The following is a 20834-nucleotide window of genomic DNA, read 5'->3' on the forward strand; positions in this document are numbered from 1 at the left end:
ACATCCTCTATATTGTTCTTGCAAGATGATTGGTCACACTAAAAATAATTGTAGAAGATATAAGGTTGATGAAAAAAAAATTGTTGGTCTTGAGAAAGGTGTGGCAATATTGCTAAATATGTGTATATTCCTAATCCAAAGAAGGATAAGGTTTTGAATTTTCTTGATATTAATCTCAGTGCTTTTGTCAAGGCTACTACTATAGTTGATGAATTGGGAGGGATCTTCTAATGACTTAACTGTATATCAACTTTGGAATCTATTCTTAGCTTGGTTGAAGAAGGTTTGAACATTATGGTTCTTGATTTTGATAAAAATAATTATGAATCAAATATAAATGAGTTTAGTAAGGGGAAAACTTATGTTAATAAATGCTTCCAAGCTTGTTGAAGGGTCTAAATTGGTTTCCAAATTTTGACCTGATAGGATGTCCTTAGCAATATTATTTAGTCCTCTTTATAATATATTTCTGTCACAATTTCTTTAATAGGACAAGTTTTGAATGTTCCAGGCATTTATTGCTCTACTTTATACATGGTTAGAATGTTCATTTAAATCGATATATTCAATCTAAACAAGCACCTTGGTATCTTTTTGGGAACTTAAATGTTCTTTAAAACCAAGAGAGGGTTACTCCTAATAGCTTGTCTTGTGTTGAATTTCAAAAATGGATCAATGCAATGAACTCATTAATATTCCTTTCTTTTGGTTCATTTTTTTACTTGGAGCAATGGTAGACATGGTAGTCAACAGATTGAGAGAAAACTTGAAAGAGCGTGTTATAATTTTTCCTTGATCAATGGTCTAACTATAGATGCAAAGTCATTACTAAGAACTATTTTTATCGTCATCCATTATTGATTTCCTTCACTCATAATCATGTCTCATAGACCTTTTTTCTTCCAGGTTCTTTAGAATGTGGTTGGAGCATCCTGATTGTAAGAATGCCATACAACAATCCTGGACAAAGGAGGTCTTTGGTTTTCCTATGTTGTTCTTCAAAAAAAGCTACAATGTCTCAAACATGTCCATAAAAATTGGGATATAAATGTGTTTGGGACATAGTGTTGTGGTTGAAAACCAACAAATTTTGGATTCTTTGCAGTAGCAAATGGTTATTTCTTTGGATGAGTTAGATTCTCTTCTTAAAAATGGAAATGAAGCTACTAATAATCTCAATATTGCTTTGCATATTCAATCTTTATTTTGATAGGAGAAAGCAAGGATAAATATTTTGATAGGAGAAAGCAAGGATAAACTGGTTTGTAAACGGTGACATAAATACATATTTTCTTCCATGCTGTAGTTAAAAAACGTATTAATGTTCATTTTATACATGGATTGGTTGAAGGTGATTTGGTCTTGGAGGACTCTAAGATGATTGAAGATTATATTTTTTTTTTCTTTTTATAAGGATCTTTACAATGTTGATTATGGTCTTGATTCCTATGCTAGTATGAATCATCTTATTACCTCTTGCATTCCACATTTGGTAACTAATGATGATTGTAGACAACTATTAAGTTGTCCTTCTAATAAGTAAATTAGGAAAACAATTTTTTACTTCAATACTAATAGTGTCTTGGTTGAATTGTTTTGATGGTTGCTTCTACCATCCTTTTTGGGATATCATTGGTTCTTATGATTGTAATGTTTTCAAACATCATGCTGATGTTATTTCCTTTAGGGTTGAGTGTGTGAAATACTTTAGATCTAAATTAGAATGTAGCTAGTAGAATTGTCTATATTAATTAGAATGTGTTTGTTAAAGATCGACAAATTAAGGATTGTATTTATGTTACTTTTGAAGTCATTAAAATACTATCGAAAAAAGACACTAGGGGGAATTTTTAATTATAAAATAATAGCAACAACTTTTGGAAAAAATGCATATATGCATCACCCATGTATAAAAAATGTATAGCAGAACTTGAATTTGAATAAAATAATAAATTTGTCATCAAATTATTATTTTTCCTCTTGAATAATGCTTAAAGAAATAAAACTATTTAGACAATTCCTACTACTCAAAACAATAAAATTATTTTGAATAATTATTGACCAGTAGGTAGTTTTGGTTGTTAGCACGTACGACATGAAAAAGAAAAACAGATAACACGACTTATTGTTTAAAGATTAGTTGGAAGAAATGAATAACTAAAAATATATATTATAAAAAAATGAATTGAGAAATAATCTCTAATTAATACTCAAAGGTATATATATATATAAAAAAAAGACCCAAGCAAAGTGGAGACAAGAATAATCCATGATTACATGATATAAAACTCATTACTAAAAGTAACTAAATGTATTTAAGATGAAAAACAATATCACTTAATAATAGAACTTTATTTATGCTAAGAAAATTAATGTTTTTTAGATCAATTTTACGATAACCACTATAGTATTTAGGACATAATTTTCTATTTATGTACTAATGATAACTTCTTTAAATATTTCTGTATGTAGGATTTTAAAATGGACCTATTCAAAATAATTAACATTAAGATGATAATCAAAATATTAACATTAATCTATTAATCTATTTTAAAATGATCCTAAAATACTCGAGACCAATTAAGATCATCGATTAGAAAAGGTTGTACATAAACTAATAAAAATATTAATCATGAAAATCGTGTTAATCTAAGGTCCACAAACACAAAAACTCAACTCATTTTTATGAATAGGTCGATCAACCTCATGTCAAAGTATGTATCTATTATCATTTAACCATCATATATCAAACTTTAACTTAAACATCAAAATCTCTTAAGAGAACGAACACAAAGATTGAGAATCAAACCCACTAAAAGCTAACAGCAGAGGATAAAAGAAAACTCACTCTTTGCTCGCTCTGTAACAACAGTATATATATCTTTAAAATATAAGATTTGAAAATATAAGTAAATATATTTTAGTTAATATTCTTGAAATGTTTATAAATTTCCTCCCCTCCCTTCAAAACTAACGTGGAGAAAACAAACAAAAAAAAATAGTCGAAAATAAAAATTCTGAATAGATAATACCCTACATGACATTGCGTGATTCTTTTTTTTTGTCTTACATAAATTGAACGAAGCACCATTTGAAACGTTTTTGAGAATGGAGACAACGAAGTGAAAGAAGAGTTTTATAAAAACAGGAAGAAGAAAATCTACTTCATTGCGTCAGATTGATCGTGGTTCATGAATCTTCATGCATCACCAAATTTTCTATTACGTCTATTTTATTCAATATTTTGTCCCTATTGGCGTTTAAGTATTATTTGCCATTTACATGCATTTTATTTGGTTATACCTTTCTTCGTTTTTTTTAAATTTAAGTGACCACATATAATTAATTATACTTGTGATTCTAATTCATTTTTTTTATAAATTATTAAGAGTAAAAAAATGCGATTATATATTATTAATATGTAATTAGTATTTATTCAATTCAGTTTTCAAACTTTTAAAAGAGGCAAATGCAAGGTAAACGTGTGGTCACTGATTGTTAAACTAAAGCAACAATTTTTCCCATCCTCGGGTCAAACCTAATCAATCAAGCTTTGGTAACATCAAACCCACAATTAACGGGGCAACACTGACTTTGTGTTTCGTTGTTATAATTTGAACGTTTACTTTGAAATAATTGTAATTTTTTTATTATTATAAGTAAATTTTAAGACCACAAAATTATAAATAAAATTCATTGATTAAAATTGTTTTTATCGGATCTATGAAACAATTAACTTTCTTCTCCTCTTTTGGGTCTATCCGATTCTTGTTGTTATCTTAGGTTTTCGGCTACTAAGTTCATTGGATTGGGGTTGAACTAGTTTTCACTTAAAGGAATGGGTCTCACTCAACTGCTGGATCATGATCAACTATCGGCTTCTAGGCTCAGAATTGCTCTCGGGTGGGTGTGTAACTGCAAGAGGCTCCGATGATAAAGTCAAACTCAATTTGTTTAGTTATCAGATAAAAATCACTCTACTTACCACTTAAGCATATCATCTATTTATAGTGCTCAATTGTTGGACTTTGACTTAATTGAACTTTTACTTTTCACACCTTGCAATTATTAAATATACTCTAAATATTTTAGGTCTATTTCTTCGACTTCGATACCGTGTTTTCTTATTTTCTTATTTATTTATTTTAGTTTTTATCAATCATGCTGATAACTTTTCGACCTCTCAACCTTTCGGCCTAGTCAATAAAAAAATATTTCATATAACCCATTGTCTAACTAGTTAGTTGATAATATATAAGTTCTCACCATAATAGTATATCAAATTAAAATTTAACAAAAAGTATTTAAAAGTTTTGAACCCTTTTTATAATTTTTGTTGGTGTTGATGCATACCAATCTTTCAATCAATATATGTTAAATAAATATATATATATTTCCATGTTTATTATAGACAATGACATTTAATATTATATAAGAATGTGGAAATTTTAATTTATAAATAAGATTGAATTATATGGTATCAAAATATTTTAAGTTTATAGTCACAAGCCGCTATAAATATTTTAGGTCTTATTTTAAATTAAATGAAAATGGTGGTTCGGAAGTGATAGATAGCACCTTTTTAGGCGACTTCATCACATCTTAGTTAGTAATTAATGCAATGCTGACCCACAATAATTTAATGCCATGTTTATTGTGTTGTTTATGAATTCACGTGAAACTGATCAAATCGGTGTTTATTTGACTTCTCTCTATCATATTTATCGAATTCTTTTATGCAATGCGTATGGTGTAACTAGAGTTCATCTTCTCCACTTTCACGTTCATGAACGCGTTTGGTCATTTTCGAAAAGGTCTTCAAGTTGTACGAGGATGGGACCAAATTATTTTGTTATTCCATGCCTATTTTGTTCTTAGTATTATCATGAATTTTGAGAGTGACCAATGACCATTGCTCTTTTTTTGTATTTTTGCAGATAGATATTTTTGTTACACAAGAACATATTTGCTTTGAATTTAGGATTGGCCTAGGTTGTTTGAAGGTTTGGTGTAATGGGGTTTCTTCAGCTACTTTCTGTAGCCTCTTTCCCGGTGATCAAAGTGTTACTGATTACTGCAGTTGGCTTGTTTCTTGCACTGGATGACATATCAATATTGGGAGAAGATGCGAGGAAGAAAGTGAATCAGGTTACAAATACAGATATGTTTTTTGTTTTGTTTTGTTTTGACTTTCTTCCAGATTATTGAAAACAGTTCTGTTTCTGCGACAGCTTGTGTTTTATGTGTTTAATCCATCACTGGTGGGTACCAATCTGGCCAAAACGATTACCTTGGAGAGTGTTGTTCAGTTGTGAGTATTGATTTGTAATGTTATGTGTGGAGAAGCTTGAATCCTGCAACTAGTGCTTTTGCGACATTTTGTTATTGTGGTTTAGGTGGTTCATGCCGTTCAATATTCTTATCACATTCGTATTAGGCTCGGCCTTGGGATGGATTTTGATTAAGATTACAAGGCCTCCCAAACAATTGGAAGGTCTAATCCTGGGTTGCTGTTCTGCTGGTATACACTCTTCTCAGCCCAACTAAATCAATGCACCAAACCACACATGTAATCTCTTCTTCTGCATAACTTAGTTTAGACACACTTTGAGTTCTTCCAATCAAACTTGTCAACTGATGAGAGTGATGTGCTTATTGTCCCCAAAAAGTTCTGCTTAAACTAAGAAACATCTTTCCACTTGATGCAATGTATTGTTTATAATTTTAATAATGTGTCAAACTTGTGCACCATTCTCTGCTTTATGCATCTTATGGTTGAGCTCATTTTTTGGACTGATATGAACAGGAAATTTGGGGAACTTGCCTATTATCATTATTCCTGCTATGTGTACACAGAGTGGTAGTCCTTTTGGAGACTCTGATGTCTGTTATGAGTATGGAATGGCTTATGCTTCACTTTCTATGGCGGTATGCAAGATGTTAATTGTTGATATAGTTTGCACTTATCCAAGAAAATGATAAACTTCATTGGCTATAGTTGCATTTTATCCAAGAAAATAATAAACTTATGTTCATTTGGAAACTTCAGATTGGAGCAGTTTATATATGGTCATATGTTTACAACATAATGAGGATTTCCTCAAGTAGAATCCAAAAGGAAGACGGTTCAAGTAATGACAACAGCATAGTGAAGGCTTCATGGGGAACATCAGAGTCACAATCACACCATTTTTCACAAACACTTAATCCTACTAAAGACACTATGGATGATGCATGTACCTTACTGCTTCCTGAAGCAGAATCAGAGAAGAAAGTGAGGCTTACTACAAACTTCCCTTTTCAAAAGATAGCTATTCTGAAAAATTTCCCTTTACAATATTGCTTCAATTGCATTTTAAAAAGTTAAGAACAAATGAGTAACTTACATATATTCAATAATCTTGAGAATATTAGTACTAACATACTCTCTAATGCAGTATTTCCATTAGGATATAATTTTATGCAAGTTCTAACAAAGAATCCAGGCACACTCTTAATTTAGTGGAGCTCATTGGAAACGAAATGTCAAAACATCTGTTAGTTTGCATTCTTCAAATTGAAGCATGACAGCAGAATTAACCCTTCGAGTATCTCTACTCTAGTAACATATAACAGTATGTAACTTAAACTGAATTGAATGCATAATATATGAGTTCAATCTATTTACTTTCACCGATCTAATGATTGATCTGCTTTCTTGATACAAAAGTTTGCTGCAATCCATGAAGCATATACATATATATAACAATGATTCATTGGTGTTTTTTTCAGGTTTCAATCTCAAGCAAAATTAAGAACCGCGTGAGGGTGATTTCAAGCAACTTAAATTTCAAAGCCATGTTTGCGCCATCAACCATTGGAGCTGTATGATTCAGGGTTCATTTCCTTGGAAACAATTTGCCATCATGTTTTCCCTGTTTACCATTTACTGCATATACTCATTAACATAGAATTTTATAATGTGAGATCTAAGGTGCATGAATTGGTTTGATACCTTCAGACATTTCACTTTGCTAAGATTCAAAAGGTCTTCTGGTGGATCTAGACAACACTGGTTACACTATATGATGAATTTGCTGTTTCTTTTTGTTTTTGTTTTTCAGATTGCTGGATTTCTCATTGGTGTAATCTCCCCATTGAGGAATTTAATCATAGGTAGTAGTGCTAAGCTTCATGTGGTCCAAGAATCCATTTCCACGTTGGGGTATCCATCTCAAAACTTTTTTTACATTTTCAGTAACAAAAGATAAGAACTAACCAAAAACTTTATGAACTTAAATTAACTACAAACTTGTTATTGGTTTACATAATAGCTAACAACTTTTTACTATCTATTTGAAACCTTAAAGTTTGCTGGTCAAAAGTTTCATAATGTTATTATAACAATCATATGCATGTCAAGTACAAGGCAAAACTTATAATAAATAAATATTTTTAAATATATAGATTATATTATAATTAAAATTCATATTTAATAAATATTTTAAACATTTAAATTATTTCATCTATATAAGTAAGAATACAATACATATTTGAGAAAGTCTAAATTTAAATATACAACAGAAGATAAGGATAGAAACAATTGAAGATAACATTAGTAGCTAAAATAAAGATATCCTTATATGCTTTTTAATATTACAATATAAGTCCCACTACTGCATATATATTGTGAATGGTCAGTAAGATTATTGAAAAAACTGTTATGTTATCATTAATTAAAATTGTTTAATTATTACACAAAGTTATAATGATTCTTGATTACATGACAGTACAACTTATGTCATATTTTTGCATGTGCATGCAGTGAGGCAGCTATCCCTACTTTGACTCTTATAATGGGTGCAAACCTACTTAAAGGTGAAACTTGATAGTTTCTGAATTGAACAAGTGTTTTTCATTTTGTTTCTCTGATTATATGCTGAAAAGAAAAGAATGATGGAAAATGGAACAGGTTTGAAAGGATCAAGTACTCCAGTGTGGACCCTTGTGGGAATTGTAGCTGTGAGATATATTTTCCTGCCAGTTTTGGGTGTGGGAGTTGTGAAAGCAGCTATACATTTTAATTTCGTGCAATCAGATGCTTTGTATCAGTTCGTGCTTCTGCTGCAACATGCACTTCCCCCAGCCATGAACATAGGTATATTATCAGAGTTTTGTTTTAGTTTAATGTGCCAAAACATGATGGACTAAGATTAAAGAAGCTATCAGTTGATTTGTCAGGGACAACTTTTGATTTGTTTCATGTTTCATGTTTGAAGGTCTTACATTATAAATTGATTGGTACTACAATTTTGCAGGCACCATTGCTCAGTTGTTTGGAGCTGGTGAAAGTGAGTGTTCAGTTATCATGCTATGGACATATGCTTTGGCGGCAATTGCTGTTACTCTTTGGTCAACTTTCTTCATGTGGCTAGTCTCTTAGACTTTTTTGTATATTGAAATTATTGTTGTTATTATGTTTATTTTTATTTGATAGTTTTATATTTTATCAAATAACTGATTGTTTTCATTTAATAAAAGAATTCAATTTAAAACATTTAGTTTATTTATCAAAATAATTAGTTGATTTCATTAAAAAAATAAAATAAAAAACATTTAATATTTAAGTTTAAAGAGTATAAAAAGATTTTACTTTTAAAACATTAAAAAGACTTTAATATTTTCAGTTAGTTGATACGATAAAACATGTTAAAATACTTTACTAAAGTCACCTAACTTTAGTTTAAGTCATTTTAACCAATTTAAAATTTGAATCAATAGATTTAAAAACATAACTGGTTTTAAAATGTTTTATTGGAGATGTCTTGAATCATACTATTTAGTAAAAAATATACAACAAAATCTACTTAAATACGTATACATCCACAACTTTGCAGACTTCAAGGTTGAGCTTTGAGCATATCAAATTCATCTACTTTAGTCAATATGAGGTTCCTCTCTTGGTTAATCTCATGGTTGTTACTACCCTTCTTCTTAGGAACAATTATGTATTTGAAAGATTAAGTTGTTTGAAGTCGAAGATATCAAAATTAACTTGATGTCAGAGCTGGTAACAACTGCAAGATGAACACCAATACTGTATGTCTTTTGATGCATACTAGACACTCTATAACATTAAATGAACAAACTAATGATTTGGTATAAACAAGATAATCTAAAGGATTTGTTAACAGACTATATGATAGTAAGAATAAAGAGACTAGATGTTTAGACTGTCCTCATCTTCTACGCATTAGACAGTCATCGTCTTCTTCTTTCTTTATATAGCTTTGTATCTTTTTGGTATGGTTTTGTTAATAAAATTATACAATTCTTTTTTTTATTGTTATATTGTGGTAAGTAAATATTTTGATTCTTGGTGAGTTGTATTAGTTTTGCAAATTTATGGATAGGTAATTTCATGTTATTGATTTATATTTTTAAATAAGTTTTCAATAATTTCCAAAATTATCAATCTATTTGTTAACTTTTTCATATATATATATATATATATATATATATATATATCAAACAATTTAATTTTAATTTTTGTTAACAATTTTATATTAAATGATAATTTTATATAAAATATATAATTAAAATACATATTATTCATTAAGTTAAACTATATAATAAATATGATTTAAATAACTTTAGAACTTTAACCTTATGATGTATTTGAATCATCCTTTATTTTTTTTTATTGAAGGCAAAACACACCAATATTATATCACACACTTTTTAAAGATAATAATACCTTACCATCAATTTTATCAGCTTGAAATCCAAATAAATTATATATTATTTTATTAATATAATATTTCATTTTAAAAAAACTGGTGTATAATATAATTTTATTTAGTGAATTTCTTACAAAAACAGGAAACGATAGTGATTACATTCTTAATAAATCAATAAATTTACCAATGAAAAAATATCTTATTAATGGATTTCATAATGAATCAAAGGTATATAAGTCAATTTGTAATTAATGCATTTGAAAATGATAAATATATCTTATATATAAGACAAACAAACCTCTTACAAAAATAGAGGACCACGTGCAGTGACATGTTTGAAAAAAACAAAGTAAAAAACTATGCATTTAATTTTAGAATTACAAAACTCTTTTTGTAATCTTATATTAATGGTACTTTTAATCACTTCCATTCCTTACACAATGGATTATAATTTCAAAAGAATAAAAAATGTTTTTTATTCCTGCTATTTTCTATGGCAGTATGCAAAATGTTAAACATGTGGTGAATTAATATGCACTTACACAAGAAAAAAGTAAACTTCAAAAAGAAATTATGTTGTATTGTACCCTTGTAATTTGGTACTATTACTTTTCAAAATCTGCCTTAGTGGACCTTTTTCATTCCATTATTGAATAATAATGCACTTATAAGGATATACTTATATTTATCTCAAATACGTCTATTACATCTAGTCTAGAAGCAAATATTAAATATTATAAAAATTTTAACACAGTTTCAACACAATTTTAAAAAATACAAATACATTAATTCTTTAAAATCTAAATTTTATTGTATAAGTTTTTATTATAATTATAAAAAGAAAAAAAAAAATTAACTAGTCATGTGAAGCATATTTCTGTAAAAAAAAACTCAAACACACTTGTACACATAAATCTTATTATAATTATAAAAAAAAACAAAAAAAATTAACTAGTTATGTGAAGCATATTTCTGTAAAAAAAAACTCAAACACACTTGTACACATAAATCTTTATATCAATTTATATAATTCATAATTATATAATATATAGATCAGTATCTTATGTTCTACATTTTGAAAAATATGTGTTGAAGTATTTGTGTTCATATTGTATATGTGTTGAAGTATTTGTGTTCATATTGTATAGAGTGTCTGTACTACATTCTATCCATAGTAGTTCTCTAAAATTAATTTTGATTATAATTGATTATGTGTTAATATTTTTGATTGGAGTTGATTTGGGAAACTTTAGATTGGAGCAGTTTATCTATGGGCATGAAAGAAGACACTACAACCAACAATCTTTTTGAAACACTTAATCCTACATAACACACCATGGATGATATATATATATATATATATATATATATATATATATATATATATATATATATTAAAATCATCATACTAAATATTATAATATTTTACAATATAAATTATAATATTTTACAATATATATAAGCGTAGAGAAACTTCACCTTATAATTTAATTTTAAAAAATTAAATTAAATTTAAAATTTACTTCTTTATACTGGTAATAAATCTAATTTTGGCCGCTTTAATTTGGCAGGCATCATTGGTCAGTTGTTCGGATATGGTGAAAGTGAATGTTATGTAATCATGCTATGGAGTTATGCCTTAGCTTCTGCAATTACTCTTTTGTCAACTTACTTTATGTTGTTAGTCTCTTGATTTTGTATTAGTAAATTAATATTAGTTAAAAAACATTTTATTTTTTATTTTTTTTGTTATGTAATTAAAATAATGATTATCATAATAAAAAATAAGTTATGAAATAAAAAAATATGTACTACAACAGTAATAAAAAGGAGTTAAATTGTAAAAAAAAAAAAGGTACACTAAAGTAGTTGTAGAAAATAGTATCTCTTGTAAACAAGGATTAATGAAGTATAAATTAATGAAAACACTGATGTTGTTATAATAAAAGGACACAAATTTCATTTTTCTAATTTGGTATGTACTTCTTTTTTGTCCTTACATAATTCAGAACATAAAACTTCCTAAGGTTGAGAGACTATTGCTTCTGGACTTTTTATGACTACTTTTAAAAATAATATTTGGCTTTTTAAAGTACAAAATAAAATAAATTGCATTCATGATTTTAAAAGAAATATAAATTGAGCAATAAAAGCAATAAGTTTTATTACATAAAACACTTGTTTATTTTTTATAACAGAAACATGAAAAAACAGAATAGTTTCTTAAAGCTCTTATATCTTATGTTCATTTATTTATTCTACATAATCGAAATATGATCCTCACCAATATAACACAGAACTTTTTTCAATCATGTTTTACTACCTACAACAATGTAAATAATACACTCTTCCAAAAATACCAAGGATTTCCCTAGTCTGATGGAAGGTCGACACGATATACAGAAGTGATCATTGCCAAATTGCTCATATAAATACCAAGAATTTGACAACAAGCAGCAGAAGGAGGATGAAACACTCACTGATTTTGGCTGCGTGACTCTTCAGTGTTTCAAAGGCCTTAGAATTGATTTTCAAAACAGACCCTGAATTTGAAGAATTGGTTTTGGTGTGTAGAACTGAAGGGGTCCTTCAGATGCTGAGCCAGTATGAAGATTTGAGTATCCTCAAATCCCTCCTCGTTCAGTTTCCATGAGCAACATCCACAACATTAGGAACATACCCATTCAATCTTAACAGAATCGTCAATCCCTTCAATGTCCTATATATAGTCTCTGTCTCAGGATGTCTCTCATCCAAGGAATAGAATTCCACCACACTATCATTGCACCCAATAACACTACATCCCGGTAATTTCTTGAACCCTGTATCTCTCATTGCAATCTTCAACCGGGCAACATCCTCCCATCTTCCAAGATCCTTGTATATGTTGGAAAGCATGACAAAGTTTGCAGGGTTGTTGGGTTCAAGTTCAATGAGCTGCTCAAGTGCCACTTCTGCTGTTTCCACATTCTTGTACATCCTACAAGCCCCAAGCAGTGCCGCCCATATAATCGCATCCGGTTTCATTGGCATCTTCCTCACGAAATCCACAGCCTGATCTATAAGACCAGCTCTTCCCAACAAATCCACCATGCATCCATAATGTTCAATCTGAGGCACAATTGAGTAATTATCAACCATCGAGTGGAAATGCAGAAACCCATCTTTCACTAACCCCATATGCGTACAAGCAGACAGAATCCCAACAAATGTAACACCATCTGGCTTCTCACCCGCGCTCTTCATGCGCTCAAACAAACTTAAAGCATCGGCTGCATGACCGTGCATGGCAAGCCCATTAATTATGGTGTTCCAAGTTATTATATCCTTCACATCCAAGCAATTAAACACATCAAGGGCTTTCTCTATAACCCCACATTTTGCATACATGTCAATCAAAGCATTTCCAACAAACAAGTTCTCCTTATATCCAATACTCTCTGCATAAAAATGCACCCATTTACCCATCTCAAGGTCCCCTAATCTGGAACACGCGGACAGAACTGCCACAACTGTGTAATCATTGGGAACAACCACAACATCACCACCTTCCCCTTCTTGTTTTGCCAACATCAACATCCGTTTAAAACACTCCAAAGCTTCGTTAAAGAGCCCATTCCGAACGTACCCTCCAATTAACCCGTTCCAAGAATAAACATTCCTCGCAGGCATTTCATCAAACAGCTGCTCGAACGATTCCACATCACCGTTGTAGGCGTAACCGTTCAAGACGGTGTTCCACGACACAACATCGCGGTTCGGCATTTTATCAAACAGCGCCCTCGCAGCGACCATGTCCCCCAATTCGATGTACCCCGAAACGACGACGTTCCACAGCACCACGTCCCGCTGCGGCGCCAGGTCAAAATAACGCCGCGCGGAAGCCATGTCACGGCACGCCACGTGAGCAGCGATGATCGCGGTCCAAGCGAAGACATTCTTCTCGCGCATTTCGCCGAACACCTTGTAAGCATCCCCGACGGACACTTCCCCTCTCGCGGAGTACATGTGAATCAACGCGGTTCCCACAAACGAGTTCGACTTAAAGCCGCGTTTGGCGACCACACAGTGAACCTGTTCCCCTTCTCTAACCGCGTTCGCCTGAGCACACGACTTCACAACCATTGGAAAAGTGAAGCAGTTCGGCGAAGCACCGGCACGGTGCATTTGCGCGAACAAAACGACGACGTCGAAGGGAGACTCCAACAGGGCAAAGCCTCGGAACATGGAGTTCCAAGTGGCGCCGTTTGGTTGCGCCGTTCTGTCGAACACTCTTCGGGCGTGACCCATTCTTCCGAGGCGCGCACACGCCGTGATGAAACTGGGGGTGACGTAATCGTTGCCCTGGAGTCCATGGGCGACAATCTGGGCATGGATCTGGTGCAGCCGCGTGCACGTTTGGCATGACCTTAACAGGGAGATCAACGTCTCCTCTGCAACTCTCTGTAGAAGCTTCGGAGAATCGTTCACCACTAACTTCCCTATTTTGCTTTGCATTTGTAGCCGTGGATTAAAAACGTATATGATGGTGGTATGTGTAGGATCCGGAGAGTGTTCCACTTGGATCCACCCGACCCGAAAGTCCGAAATACGAATGTGGTGTCAGAGTAGTAACATTTTGTGCAGAAACACCAACGTTTGAATTTTGAAGGACAAACTAAGGATGTTTTGTGCGGCATGAATAGATTAGAGATGAAAACTACAATTGCATTATTTTGTCGTTAACAAATGTGCCTGTCCTAGTCCTCCTAAACCACCATTGTTTCAAACAACTTTTATGCATTGTTTACTGTACTAATTTAATATTTGTAAGGATGTGTGGAGATTTTATTATTATTTATGTCTAAGATATGTCTAATTAGTTTTGGTGATTTCTGATTATTTATTAAAAAAAATTGAAGGAATAAATAGAATTTGAAATGAGAAGAAAATAAGAAAAATTTTGAAAGAAGGTATGGAGTTTAGGGTAGATTACTTGAATAGGGGTATATGAAGGAGTAAGGTACAATAACATTTAAATATTTCATCCTCTAAGAGGGGTTGCAGGGCCAAAAACATAAATTGCAACCTCAAATGTGGTAGTGTAATTCCAACTAGGCTGCTTCTTTCTGCACCTCCATACCTTCTTGTGCCACCCCCATAAGTTTTTCGTATTCCAAAAATACCCTTTTCAATATTCCGGATTACATAATCCGAAAGTCTTGTTTTTTTTATACATAAGATTAGCTTTCGAATTATGTAATCCGGAAGCCTTTTTTTCAGATGTGTTATTAGCTTCCAGATTACATAAACCAGAGTCTTTTCTAAATATGAAATTGAATTCTGAATTAGGTAATCCAGAATATATACGGATTACATAATCCATAAGCTTATTATTTCAAATCCAAGGAGGTGGGAAAAAAGGATAAAATGGTATTTTCATATTTAGTATGGGGTGGCACACGAAGGTGTAGGAAGGTGTAGGAAGAAAGAGTCTTCCAATTAATGATATAGTTAGTTAGAATATTCAAGTGAGATGCAAACATCTTCTCTTTTGGATTTTGCAAAATTGAATAAAATTTACTTCCAAAGTTTAAGAAAATGTATATTTAATTATATTATAAGTATATCTGATATAAATTGTTCTGAGTTGTAATTGGGAGTTAAAATTATAATTTACAATATTAATCATCAGTGAGTTCCCAAAAATCAACAGCATTATTTTGCCTCACTCCGTTCCCAATCCCATTAACCATGAACCTCTCACTCCACCTTCAAAACTCCCAAATACAGAGCCTATCCTAAGAGATAAGTGTAATTACCCCATGAAAATAGAGGTCCAAATTACAGCCTTATCAAACAATTCTCAACTCAAGGTCTGGATATCCAGCTCGAGCTTTGTGTCGTTCAAATAGATCTTGAAGTGCTTCAACAAACTGGCTATGTATTTTTGCAACCTAAAACAAAGTGAAAGTAATAAAAGAGACAAAAAGTTTAGTTTTTGTAAATATCTTGCATGCCACATTGTTTGCAAGCACCTATTGAAAAATAGTTTATCCATATCAGGCAAATCTCAGATTTAAAGGACTACATGCTAGTTTCTTGCACAAGATATGCCTTTCAAAGTTAAAACCAGATGGAGTTTTACTATTCCAAGATTTCTTTACTGTATTGTACGCTTATTAACAAGATGAAAACGCAGACTTCTATAACAGGAAGAGGATAGAAGATACTGGATGCCAGTTAAAATAAAAAGGCATAATAGAATATACCTCTTCAGGAGTTGGCTCGGGATTTTTCTCCAGTTCAATTGGTCTACCCACCACCACATGCATTGGATGTTTAAAGGGTATCGGAGATCTGAAGAGGAGAAAAGATAACCCGTATAAAACATTAGTTCCAGATAACAACTTCTATCATGCTAATTTAAGCTTTCACACTGGTAGACCAGTCAAATAACTGCTGTCCAAAAAAAAATTCTTCCATTCTATATAAAAACTGGCAGGTGGCAAGTTGACATTTAAAAGAAAAACATACCCAAAAATTCCCCAAAAATATATTGGGGTGAACTTCACAGCCCTTGCAAACTTCAGAAATAACTTCCCACCTGGTTTCCACCACTTATAGACATTTGACTATAGCAAAATTACACCAAAAGGGAAGTGATAATCTATTTGAATGAATAGAAAAAATCAGAAAAATAAAGTAGCAACATTAGCATTTAGGAAATAATACAAAGCGACATTTTAGTTTTAACAGTTTTGTGAGAGTCGGCAAAAACTGCAAGATTTTTCCTTGAGAATAAACATGGGCAAGAAATAAATACCTGCCCAAAGCAGAAAACTGGAACCAAGGGTTTGCCCTTCTCCATTGCTATGCGGACAAATCCTCTCCTTGCTTTAAGAAAGGCAATCTAGAAAGAAAATGATTCTTAATATTGTTAACTTGCATGAATGCAAATTATATAAATAAAGGAGTTTCATATTGCAAAACCCATTTTATTTGGAACACTTTATCGGAAACATCCTTTATTTAAAAAAAAACAACCAGGTAATATATAGCCACCAAATTATCTAACAACTATGATGATTTACTGAATATATTCTTTGCATATATTTAGGCATTTTGTGATTGTACAATGATTCAATTACGATGAAGGGTGTTTAATTGGTAGATTGTAATCAGTGAGCAAATTGCAGTAATCAAATTGAAATGACTCACAGCCAATGTCAGAATTCAAACAAACATGACTATGATCGCACCAGTGATCTATAGGCTTGCATGAGGCATATTAAATAAAAGATTTCTTTATTTTACATTCTTTATTATATCTAAAAGAATAAACATTTTCAGTTATCAAAAAAAGGATAAACATAAAAATATAGTAAAAAAGAAAGAGTGAAAAACAATGTACCTCAGAACCATGCTCCATGAGAAATGTTTCTTGAACTCCACCAGGTATTAAGATACAACTGTAGCCAGCATCCAACAGAGAGGTAAACCTTTTCTTTGTCGCTGGTGCCAGACCCAACCAAGTCCATATGTGTCTCAAAAATGGTGTGTAAAAAACCTATTTGTCGAGTGTGATTAGAGATTTTTTAAATTATATGCTCAATAACCTTCGTTCAAAACAGGGTCTGCAAAAGTCTTACCGCACTGCTAGCAAGAACTTTTATTTTGGGAAGAGGCATAAAACCTGTGTTGTCAGCTAACGCAACAACTCCAATTGGAAAAACTGAATGTGGTTCATAACCAAAAACTGCAGGCAAAGGTAGTAAATAAATATTGATGAACTACTAACAATAAAACACAAATAAAATAGGAATCATCACCATAGAGAGAGATATACTAGCTTAAAACTTGCAAACATGTTTCAGAAAAGGATAAGAAATAAATCAACTCATTCCAGACACTTGTCTTATTTATGCAACGTTGAACCTCTAAATGAAAAATTATTTCATTCCAAAATGAATACTTGTATAAATCTGTTTGGAACAATATCAGCACTATAATGTGACCTACTCATACCGCAAACTAGCTAGTTCTTTTTCTTGGTACAAAGGAAAAGAACAAAAAAGCAACGAAGCTAGCTAGTAAAAGCTTGATCCCCTTAGAAAGAATCCAAAACTTTCAAGAGGTGGAATAAAAAACTCTGCCATCTTCTGATGAGCTCTCATACCAGAAAGGGCATTCAGCAACACCAAAAGTAGCTACTTCTAATTGCAATTTCTAAATTAAAACATATTATTAATGTCAAACCTTAATTAATCATATTCATATTTGTCTACACATTTAGTTGATTTTACAAATTAGGATACTCAAACACTATCACCATAACTAGCAGTAAAGATAGCATGGATTGAGTATATGCAACTATAAAGTTTTAATTGAAAAAAAAGGAAAATATTTACTGTACCAAATACAAAAACGCTTCAATACATGTTGTTTTGAGCAATTAGAAACATTTAGTAAGGTGTATTGAATATCAATATTAATTTGTTTTCAATTTGACACTGCTTAACAGCTTGTTGCCAGAACCCTTCAAGAAATTTAAACGCAAAACAGTTAGCCAGCAATTATGACTTCCAGTCACATATACTATTTTGGTCATAAGGTGAACCGTTACATACAATATTTTGGTCGAGTCAGTATCACTAATCTCCATTAGAAGGCAAAAAATTGCAATTGAGAACAAAGATGCAGTTTCATCTAAGAAAAATCTTCAGAAGTCAAACTTTAGTAAACAGTGAGGGGCAAACCATAAGCACGATTAGGATGAAAGGCCTTCATATCCTCTACATGAAGAACGACGGGAAAGTAACTGCAAACGTGCTTGCATATGTACCTGAAACGCACCCAAATTTTTTTCTAAAAAAAGATACATTCTATTCAACCAGAAAAGCAAGAGACTCAAACGCAGTATAAGAAGAAGAAAATACAAAAACTCAGATTAAGTTAATCACTGGTTTTGATATAAAATTGCAATGCTATAAACAGAAACAAGCACCTGGATAATTTTCTACCGAATTCGCTCTCTTCATCAATAGGAATCAGCATCAACACGAACAGCAAACCTATAAGCCTGAGATAACATAACATAACATGAGAAGGACCTCTTTCTTAACCTCATTCAAGAGAAGAGAAATAGGAGAGAGAAACGAACAAGAGTGCTTGGGGGAGAGAGAGGAAGAGAAGCGCGAGGAGAATCAGCCCTGCGTTGAGATGAAAGGTTCCGAGCCACAGCGCGAGGGCCAAAATCTTCTTCAAATAGTTGGAGGAGGAGGTGTGACCGAACTTCTCATCCCCTCTGAACACCTTTTCCCCCTCCGCCGCCGCTACGCCGGAGATCCGCCGTGATTGGTCTTTGACCGCCACCGCGCGCTGCATGGTCTGATAGGCGATGAGGAACAGAGGAAGCGTTGTCTTATGAAGGAAGAGTGAGGGGTAAAAATGTCATGTGGGTTGGTCTCGTAGTTTCCATCAACTTCTTGTCTCCTTCTTAATTTGGTTTTATTTTACTCTTTCAGTTTCTTAAGATAAAACTGCAGAAAACAGATACTCATTCATGGCACATGGAAAGGGGTTTCTTCTTCTTCTTTTTTATATTATCATTATTTCTGATTGGACAAATCCATGTGAAACTCAAGTTTCAAATAAATTCAAGAGAAAGAACACTCACTGTTCATCAAATTTTTACTGTCAAAACAACGTGATAGAAAAAGTTATTACAATCGTATTCATTTCAAAAGTAGTTGAATTTGTACCGTTAGTTAGGTATCACTCTTGAAGGTTTAATATTAGATAATATATTTTTAATTATAATTTCAATTTTTAATATCTATACCAATTGATTATGAATTAATTTTATGAAAGACTTATAATATAATAAAAATAGTTTATCAAATTTATGCTTATAATTTAGAAACTTATTATCCACCATTTACCTTGTTAGTTTATCAAATCTAAGTTAGTTTTGCCAAATAAGTATCAAACTTCTAACTTCTTCTGGGTGAGGTGGGTTGAACCATCGTAACTTTTTTAATTAAAAATCAAAATATTATTTTTATATTATATAATTTACAAATATGTAATAATATTACAACATAAACTATTAATACTCATAAATTAAGTTTCAATTATTAATTATAATAAAATAATTTAATATATAAGTATAATAATTCTTTTAATTTGATTAAATACATTAATTAACTAATTAAAGTATTTTAAAATATTTATATAATTAAATATATTTTAGTATTTATATATATATATAAATAAAAATATAACAAAATAACTATTAGCCCATCTTCTAATGAGGTGGGTCACCTCTATTAAACCAAATAAAAAGAGAGGCATGGGTCCAAAATTTTATTTGCAATTTATTGTGGCTGAAGTCACAATTGTTAATATCGATGATGTTGATAATTAAGTCACAATTTTTTATGTCTATAATTAAATATTGAATGTGTTTGATAAGGTGAATAAGTTAATTGTTAGATTAATAGCTTATAAAATAGTTTAACCTAAGTAGAAATGTTTGGTAAGATATCTCAAAAAAAATAACTTATTTTATAAGCTTTTAATTTATAAGCTACAAACTACTTCCACTTGCTTGTAGTTTATCAAACTTTCTTATATTATTATATTTTTTTTATAAAACCTTCATGTTAGAATACAACTTAATATATTAATTAAAAAATATTATTCATAAAATATAAATAAATAAATAATATAAAAATATGTGAATTAGATCAAAATTCATATATTAACGAAAATTATACAAAATACATTATACTTATTCCTAAATAATTATGATTAGATAGAAGTTTATTATATCAATAAAATAATTGTTATAATTATGATTAGATAGAAGTTTATTATATTAATAAAATAATTGTTTATGAATAAATTTTAATACTTTCACAAATATCAAAATACCTAGAAGTCCATCCTTATTAATTTTAATCAAGTCTAATGAAAGAAATAATCTAATAACGAAAATTTTTAACACTACAAATATTAATAATAAAAAAACTTATGCTGAAATCGAATATATATTATTATATCTTATATTTTAATACATTTTACTACTGTCTTTTATTTTTATTATTACCTAGATCATATGATTATCTCTGA

At 31.0% G+C, this 20834-nt stretch overlaps 3 protein-coding genes across 7 annotated transcripts; 1 reads left to right on the top strand and 2 right to left on the bottom strand.

Moving 5' to 3' along the window:
• The first annotated feature begins 4597 nt into the window (after positions 1 to 4597).
• On the top strand, positions 4598 to 8555 carry LOC137808549 (protein PIN-LIKES 3). Of its 4 annotated transcripts, none has more exons than XM_068609715.2 (11): positions 4598 to 4814; positions 4938 to 5148; positions 5232 to 5311; positions 5397 to 5521; positions 5807 to 5928; positions 6050 to 6274; positions 6772 to 6864; positions 7104 to 7204; positions 7805 to 7857; positions 7952 to 8137; positions 8298 to 8555. In XM_068609715.2, the coding sequence occupies exons 2-11, from the start codon at positions 5014 to 5016 to the stop codon at positions 8420 to 8422; spliced, it is 1245 nt and encodes a 414-aa protein (XP_068465816.2). In that variant the 5' UTR covers positions 4598 to 4814; positions 4938 to 5013; the 3' UTR covers positions 8423 to 8555. The 4 variants fall into 4 exon arrangements, with proteins under 4 accessions (XP_068465816.2, XP_090155943.1, XP_090155942.1 ...); XM_090299816.1 differs by having other exon boundaries at positions 4693 to 4814; positions 5397 to 5569; XM_068609716.2 differs by having other exon boundaries at positions 4727 to 4825.
• Positions 8556 to 11938: 3383 nt separating this feature from the next.
• LOC137808550 (pentatricopeptide repeat-containing protein At3g29230) lies at positions 11939 to 14216 on the bottom strand. Its single transcript, XM_068609717.2, has one exon. The coding sequence runs from the start codon at positions 14214 to 14216 to the stop codon at positions 12360 to 12362; it is 1857 nt and encodes a 618-aa protein (XP_068465818.2). The 3' UTR covers positions 11939 to 12359.
• Positions 14217 to 15290: 1074 nt separating this feature from the next.
• Positions 15291 to 19331, bottom strand: LOC137808551 (diacylglycerol O-acyltransferase 2D). 2 transcript variants are annotated; one of them, XR_016519328.1, is made up of 9 exons: positions 18862 to 19321; positions 18706 to 18780; positions 18458 to 18543; positions 17351 to 17457; positions 17113 to 17268; positions 16525 to 16611; positions 16236 to 16368; positions 15971 to 16058; positions 15291 to 15655 (listed from the first exon to the last, which is right to left on the bottom strand). XR_016519328.1 is itself a non-coding variant. In XM_068609718.2 (9 exons), the coding sequence occupies exons 1-9, from the start codon at positions 19083 to 19085 to the stop codon at positions 15554 to 15556; spliced, it is 1023 nt and encodes a 340-aa protein (XP_068465819.2). In that variant the 5' UTR covers positions 19086 to 19331; the 3' UTR covers positions 15291 to 15553. The 2 variants fall into 2 exon arrangements, 1 of the variants encoding a protein (XP_068465819.2); XM_068609718.2 differs by having other exon boundaries at positions 16236 to 16333; positions 18862 to 19331.
• Positions 19332 to 20834: the final 1503 nt, after the last annotated feature.

This window comes from Phaseolus vulgaris, chromosome 3, assembly GCF_051622355.1.
Source record: "Phaseolus vulgaris cultivar YP4 chromosome 3, ASM5162235v1, whole genome shotgun sequence".
NCBI classification, from domain to species: Eukaryota; Viridiplantae; Streptophyta; class Magnoliopsida; order Fabales; family Fabaceae; genus Phaseolus; species Phaseolus vulgaris.